The 8219-nt window shown below is 42.9% G+C and overlaps 1 protein-coding gene across 1 annotated transcript; it reads left to right on the top strand.

Moving 5' to 3' along the window:
- Window positions 1-641: 641 nt before the first annotated feature.
- On the top strand, window positions 642-4902 carry LOC121653976 (uncharacterized protein K02A2.6-like). The gene is made up of 4 exons (XM_042007784.1): window positions 642-975; window positions 1081-1202; window positions 1617-3612; window positions 3821-4902. Exons 1-4 carry the CDS (start codon window positions 642-644, stop codon window positions 4900-4902), a joined length of 3534 nt encoding a protein of 1177 aa, XP_041863718.1.
- Window positions 4903-8219: the final 3317 nt, after the last annotated feature.

The raw sequence follows: 8219 nt of genomic DNA, 5'->3' as shown, positions 1-8219 counted from the left end.
TAGATAATAAATTTTTATTACCTTAGAAATATTTGATGTTATCAAAATGATACATTTCAACAGCATATTCATGTCGACAGCTACCACTATCTAGCTAACTAAGCTAGCTAACAATACTGTGTGTGTGTGTGTGTGTGTGTGTTTGTCCTTTCTTTTCTCATGCGCCTATGCATGAAATCTGCATGGAAACTTTTTAACTTATCTTGCTTTTAATCATTTTAATGTAATTTATTATTTTATTGTGATTATGTGTTGATTATGACTTTTACTATTTCTAAATATCTGTAATGCCTTTGTGTGATATACTGAGAATTGATGTCAATGTTGTAAGTTGGAGTAACCCCTAGAGGGCGAACTTCCTCTGTTTTGTTATTGTACTATTTTCCGCAGAAGAAGAGCTCCCTGTGGAAGCAAGCTGTTGGCATGTCATTGTAAAAACGTGTGACAAGAGTTGCAAGTAAACGGGTTACAGTTCACAGCGGTGTGCATCATTTTTTGGTCACTATACGACATCATTTTTGGCGACGAGGATTATAAGTGCTGTGACTCGTCGGAAGAGGTTGGGTTTTTTTCTTTTTTCTCGTTTTCTGGCACCCTTTGGTCGGAGAAGGGTGGGAGAGTATCGAGTAGCAAGGGACAAAATGGCAACCATAGGCACTCTAGTGGCATTCGATGCTAAAACCCAGAGTTGGGAAGAATACTGCGAAATCATGGAGCAGTTTTTTGAGGCTAATGGAATTGATGATGGAGACAAGCAAAGAGCTATTCTCTTAAGTGTTGTCGGTGCCGCAACTTACAGTCTGATTCGGAACCTCCTCAGCCCAGAGAAACCAAAAGAAAAAACTTACCAACAACTGGTGACGCTGTTGAAAAATCATTTCGACCCAAAGCCCAGTGAGATTGTCCAGAGATACAAATTTGATTCTCGTAGCCGCAAGCCAGATGAGTCAGTAATGGACTACGTAGCCGAGTTGCGTAAGCTGGCTCAAGACTGAATCGTCTGCGGGATTAACGATGATCGGATCCAAAGAAGACTGTTGTCAGAAACAGATCTTACGTGCAAGAGAGCCTTGTCCATAGCAGTAGCAGCGGAGACGGTGAGCAGGAATGCCCAGGATCTGCAAAATCCGAGCGCAACGGTGAAGTGTTTCAAGTTAACCAATGACCCGCACAAGAGTGGTGCATTCAAGGGCGGTACGAAAGTTTGTTATCGTTGTAAAGGACATCATGAAGCAGCGGAATGCAAGTTTAAACGCGAGAAATGTCATGCGTGTGGGAAAGTTGGGCACATAGCAAGGGCTTGCCGCAACAAAGATAACCCGAATAAAAGACATGCTAAAAGTAGTGAAGCAAGAAAAGGAAAGAAATAGAATCCGAGCCACAGCTCCTACAAAATGCAAGAACAGCGTGAGGATAGACGTGGGGACAGTTCGGAAGAAGATTCCTTCCCCATTAATTGCGTCAAATTCAAGTTGGGGCGTATGAGCGACACTTCTTTGAGAAGAGTAGAGCCGTACACTGAAGAGATAAAACTGAACGGAAAGAGTGTTAAGTTTGAGATTGACACCGGCTGTAGTCTCACAGTGATGAATGAAGAGATGTTTTATGGAGTGTAGGAAAAAGCCAAGACCCCCAGGATCAGGCCTGTTAGGATAAAGTTGGAGTCATACACTGGAGACCCCATCAGAGTGGTTGGAGCAGCGGAGGTCCAAGTCCGATACAAAAAGCAGCGTGCAAAGTTGCCCTTGGTGGTGGTTAAAGGAAATGGCCCCACTTTACTGGGAAGAGGTTGGCTGGAGGACATTCACCTTAACTGGCCTGAAATAAGAAACAGGTTTCAGAATAGCCAGGTACATCAGGTAAAAACAAAAAGGGATGCTCCACAGGAGTTGCAACCAACGCTGCAGGACATATTGTGTAAACATGAAGAAGTGTTTAAGGAGGAGTTAGGTACTTTAAGAGGTACTAAAGCGACCATTCACGTGGCAGACAAGGCGGTTCCACGTTTTTTTAGGCCCAGATCTCTTCCCTATGCTATGAAGGCAAAGGTGGACGAAGAATTAGACAGGTTACTGAGGGAAGAAATAATAACCCCGGTGAAATACTCGGAGTGGGCAGCACCTGTCGTCCCCATCCTGAAACCGACGGGTTCAGTTAGATTATGTGGAGATTATAAGCTCACGGTGAACACGGTATCTGCGTTAGAACAATACCCGATACCTAGAGTGGAGGATCTGTTCGCTACCCTTTCGCATGGTAAGCAGTTCTCCAAGTTAGATATGAGTCACGCATATCAACAAATAGTCATGGACGAAGATTCAAAGAAGTATTTGACGGTGAACACACACAGAGGTTTATTCACTTATAACAGATTACCATTCGGTGTGGCTTCAGCTCCAGCTACATTCCAAAGAACTATGGAGAGTTTGTTGAGCGGAGTACCGATGGTGGCAGTCTATCTAGATGACATTCTAGTTAGTGGAGTAGATAAAGCTGATCATTTGAGGAACTTAGACAGCGTGTTGAAGCGACTGAAGGAGTCAGGACTTCGTTTGAGGAGAAACAAGTGCACATTGCTTCAGGATGAAGTGGAGTACTTAGGTTATCGAGTTGATGCGCAGGGGCTGCATCCGGTGGCTAAAAAAGTGAAAGCGATCCAAGAAGCTCCTGCTCCCACAAATGTCACCGAGCTTAAGTCGTTTTTGGGGCTGTTAAACTATTATCATAGGTTCCTTCCAAACTTAGCTACAGAGTTAGCCCCATTACACGTGTTGTTGCGGCAGGAGGTAGGTTGGAAGTGGAATAGAGAACAAGAAAAAGCTTTCGAGAAGGCCAAGAACATGTTGAACACATCAGATGTGTTAGTACATTATTCAGCAGACAGAGAGTTGATACTGTCATGTGACGCGTCGCCATATGGTATAGGGGCAGTTTTTTCTCACATTATGGAGGATGGACACGAGAGACCCGTTGGGTTTGTGTCGCGTACGTTACAACCAGCAGAAACGAAATATTCTCAACTGGATAAAGAAGGTTTAGCCGTGATGTTTGGTGTTGAGAAGTTTCATAAGTACTTGTACGGACGCACTTTTACTATTTACACGGATCATAAACCATTAATCTACCTCTTTGGTGAGAATAAGCAAATCCCTCAAATGGGATCACCGAGAGTACAGAGGTGGGCGGTTAGACTGAGTGCTTATCAGTATAAAATAGTCTACAAGCCAGGTAAACAACATGCAAACGAGGACGCGTTAAGCAGACTGCCGGTTCCTGAAAACTCAAAGGGGGAGGAGAGGACTGAGCAAGTGTTAATGATGGACATGTTAGATGAGTCGTTAGTACAAGCAGAGCAGGTCAAGAGTTGGACAGCTAGAGATGTAGTTTTGTCCAAAGTCCATGAGTACGTCTTATCAGGTTGGCCTGTTGAAGTAGAGTCTGATCTTAAGCCGTTCTACCAGAGAAAGTTGGAACTCAGTGTCAGAGATGGATGTGTTCTCTGGGGAGCCAGAGTTATCATTCCTTCTAAAGGTCGAGAGAAAATGTTGAGGTTGTTACATCAGACTCATAGCGGGACGTCTAAAATGAAAGGTCTAGCTCAGGGGTGCCCAAGTTCGGTCCTCGAGATCTACCATCCTGCAACTTTTAGATGCAACCCTTCTCCAACACACTTGAATCAGATGTCATCTGCAGGTCATTCAGCTCTGCAGAGGCCTGGTAACGAGCCAGTCATTTGATTCAGGTGTGTTGGAGAAGGGTTGCATCTAAAAGTTGCAGGATGGTAGATCTCGAGGACCGGACTTGGGCACCCCTGGTCTAGCTAGATCGTACATGTGGTGGCCGGGAATGGACCTAGATGTGGAAAAAACAGTTCAGGCGTGCCAAGAGTGTCAGGCACAGCAGAAGGCACCCACAGCAGCACCTTTACATCCTTGGGAGTGGCCAGAGACGCCGTGGGCAAGGATTCACATTGATTATGCAGGGCCATTTTTAGGAGAAATGTTCCTAGTGATTGTAGATGCTCATTCTAAGTGGTTGGATATTTATCCTATGAAGACGTCGACATCGCAAGCTACGATAGAGAAACTACGGATGAGTTTTAGTGTTTTTGGGTTACCAAAAGTGCTAGTGTCAGACAATGGGGCATGTTTCACAAGCTCAGAGTTTGAAACATTCCTGAAGCAAAATGGAATACAGCATGTGAAATCAGCGCCGTTTCACCCCTCTTCAAACGGACTCGCAGAAAGGGCAGTTCAGTCATTCAAAGAAGGGATGAAAAAGTTGAAAGACGGAACAATTCAAACGAGAGTGTCAAGGTTCTTGTTTAGTTACAGGATCACCCCTCATGCTACGACGGGATTAGCACCTGCCGAGTTAATGATGTCGCGGAGACTGAGGTCTGTGTTGGACTTGGTCGTACCAGACATAAAAACAAGAGTGCAACAAAAGCAGTTCCGTCAGAAAGTGAATCACGACAAACACAGAAAACTGCGAAGTTTCGCACAGGGTGATGATGTACTCGTCCGGAATTATTCGTATGGACCTAAATGGATACCAGGAGTTATTCATGACATTACCAGACCCGTGTCTTATTCTGTTCGTGTTGGAGGAGGAAAAGTCATAAAGGGGCATGTAGATCAGGTCAGGTCCAGGTTTCCAGTTCCAGTATCGAGAGATGAACTAGAGCACGAGAGGGTGTCGTTACCTGAGATGCGCTCAGTCGTGGAAGGTTCAAGATCTGCAGAGATGGCAGAACAACCGAGTTCGGGTGGAAAGGAAACCGAAAAGTCTCCTTTATCCCAAGACAACCCGATTCAGGAAGACTTACCTCTGGAACCAGAAGTGAGATGCTCAACACGAGAGAGACGTTCTCCGGCTCATCTGAGAGACTATGTGTGTTAAAAATGTTGAAGTGTCATATTGGGCTTGAAGTTTGTTTTGTTTCTAAAGAAAGAGAAAAGGGGGGGGGGGGGGGTGTGAGTAGAAAACTCAACAAGTAGGAGTTCACAAGGAAGTCGTTTTATTTCGAGTACGGGTTGTTCGCTTAAAGGTGGGGGAGATGTGATATACTGAGAATTGATGTCAATGTTGTAAGTTGGAGTAACCCCTAGAGGGCGAACTTCCTCTGTTTTGTTATTGTACTATTTTCCGCAGAAGAAGAGCTCCCTGTGGAAGCAAGCTGTTGGCATGTCATTGTAAAAACGTGTGACAAGAGCTGCAAGTAAACGGGTTACAGTTCACAGCGGTGTGCATCATTTTTTGGTCACTATACGACACTTTGTTTTATGTAAAGCACTTGTCCTGTACATGAAATGTGCTGTACAAATAAACTGCCTTGCCTTGCCTTGCCTTTGTGTGAAAAGGAATGCATCATTTATAATCTGATTAGCCTATTTTTATAAGTTATAAAACCAGCTAGCTAAACATTGTCTTCCATTCATGTTTCCTTATTCAAGGTCTCATGGCTGTTTGATTTACACTGAATTAATACAATATAATCATTAAATCAATCAATTTAATTAATTGAACCAATGTAAAGGTGTAGAGCGACAATTCAGAAAGACGCAGATGATCAAAGACAAAGAGGCATTTGTTAATTTAATTTATTGAACAGGGACCATGTACAGCGGCATTGATCACAAAGGAAAATATGTGTTGTACCAGATTGTAGCTCTGAGCTAATTTCCATTACCAGTCCCTGAAACAGGGGTCTCCAACTCCGGTACTTGGGAGCTACTGTCCTGCAGGTTTTAGATGTCTCCTACAACATCATAACTACAACACACCTCTGCACAAGCCTGTTAATGACCCAGTGATTTGAATCAGGTGTGTTGCATCAGGGTAGAATCCAAAACCTGCAGGACACTAGCTCACGAAATCCGGAGTTGGAGATCCCTGCCCTAAAACATACAGAAACATTACAAAACAAACACAAAGCACATGAAAACTGCAGAAAAAAGGTAAATTGCGCATTAAAAACAGTGCTAAAAAGTACCTAGGCATTACCTAGATAGTACCTGAACATTACCTAAATAGTACCTAGACATTACCTAGATAGTACCTGAACATTACCTAAATAGTACCTAGACATTACCTAGATAGTACCTGAATATTACCTAGATAGAATATCCTGAAAATTTTAGATGCTCCCCTTCTCCAACACACCTGAATCAAATGACTGGCTGGTTACCAGCCTCCACAGAGCGGAATGACATGCGGATGAGGGAATTTAGCCATTCGATTCAATATTCATTCAACAGCATGCAACTACAGGTAATACTTTATATCCCATCAGCATTCCTCTTTTAGTTACATTCACACACCCACTGTCACCAACTCTTCAGTGAGAAAAGTAGCTATTGGCTATCCTAAAAGTCACTAGAAGTCACTAAATGACATCATCATGTAATGTGCATTATAGCCTGGCTTGTCACTCTTTCAGGCTGAGCCCGACTGAGCCCCATGGGCGGCCACCAAGTGCTCGCCTCCGTGTCCCACCTCCAGGCCTGGCACCAGAGGGGGGCCCCAGTGACCCATGTCCGGGGAAGGGAAACCTGGGTCCATGATTTTTCATCATCATATGGGTGTTTTGAGCAGCGCTTCGTGTGGTCCCTCCCCTAGACACCTGTTGCCATGGGTGACCCCCGACAACATAGCCACTAGGATCATCAGGACATGCAAACTCCTCCCTTACGGTAAGGTGGCGGCTCAGGGAGGAGACTGTGATCATGTTCGTGATAATTAATGATATGAGCAAAAAGTTGAAAATCAGTTCTACAACATAAATAGTTACTATCAAATGAATCGATATTTCAGTATCAATATGTGCAATCAGTTCAGCTTTATTTGTATAGCTTTGTTTTACATAAATCACAACATCATCAGCTCGGAGCACTTTGCAGACAAAATTAATCTGAGCCAATCAGGATTCATACATGTCAATTCATAAAACATAAAAGTCTAGTAAAGGAAACCAATGGATTACATAGAATCTTCGATTCAATCCCCATACTGAGCTGCACGGGTCAACAGGCGACAGTGGGAAATTACTAAGTAATTCTCACAGATAATTATGTATAGCTCAAGGAATTTTATTTTATTATTTACACAGTGGAAAGATGCTGCGGTCTGGACCTCAACTCTGGGATCTTAAGTTTGGGAGTCTTGTAACTCCCAGTTACTTGATCTCTGCACCAATCTTTTATAAACCCTTTGACAGACTTGCAGACATAAACAAACTTTTCTCTGAGGGCCTATGAAAACTCTTTAGATCATAAGAGCAGCAAATTAAATGACAGACCATCGATGTTAGAAGTTTTCACGAGTCATGTAAGGCTCCATAACAAGGTTCTAATCCGTTATAACTAAAATGGAGACCCTGGTTTAAATTTAATTGTCCAAATGTGTAAGAAATGTAGACATACCATTATTCTGGTTTAAAAAGACATGAGTGGAAAGTCAGTAAAATAACCCAACATTAGCTGAAGCTTTTGAGTGAATTTATAGACAGACTGAACACACGTTAACCTCCACACCTGACAAGATGATGCTAAACAAAGAGAAAACAGACAGATGAAGAAAAAGAGCAAAGAGATGGTTTCACTATGAATTGACACGAGCATTCCTGGAAGTCCCTCTTCTTGCAGATAAACCCTTTTCTGTCTCATTTTTATTTCCTCCATAGTTGGTATTTTGCCAGGAGCAACAGGCAGGATTAACAGGCGACCTTAATCCAGACAGACGTGAGCCGGTGCATCCTGTCGTCTACAGGTTAGCTGAAGGCTAATCAGTAAATTCAAACTGACTGCCGGGAAGAGAAAGAGACGCTGCTTATCTGAGTCCTGAGGGGGGAGTAGCAACGAGAGGCTAACTTCCTATGAAATTATATTTAACATCTGCTTGAAACTAAGCAACAAAATACACTTTTCACAGTCATTTAGTTTATCTTATCTTATCTTTTTTTTTTTTTTTTTTTTTTTTAAGTTTTGCTACAGAAAATGAAGCATCCGGATACGTATCTATCTGTCTTGGTTTTTGGCTTCAGCAGTTTTGTTTTTCCTTTATGTAGGTTTTCTGTCACAGTCATGTCTTATTTTTCTAGTTCCTTCCCTTTTTAGTTCTGTTTTCCTTTCTGCGTCCTGTCGTTTGTGCACCTGGTTTGATTTAGCTGATTCACTTCACCTGTTCCTGGTTAGTCCTTGTGTGTGTATACCCCTCAG

The sequence above is a fragment of the Melanotaenia boesemani genome, chromosome 15, assembly GCF_017639745.1.
Source record: "Melanotaenia boesemani isolate fMelBoe1 chromosome 15, fMelBoe1.pri, whole genome shotgun sequence".
Taxonomy (NCBI): domain Eukaryota; kingdom Metazoa; phylum Chordata; class Actinopteri; order Atheriniformes; family Melanotaeniidae; genus Melanotaenia; species Melanotaenia boesemani.
Note: the sequence above shows the minus strand (reverse complement) of the source record. Positions and strands in the feature narration are given on the sequence as shown.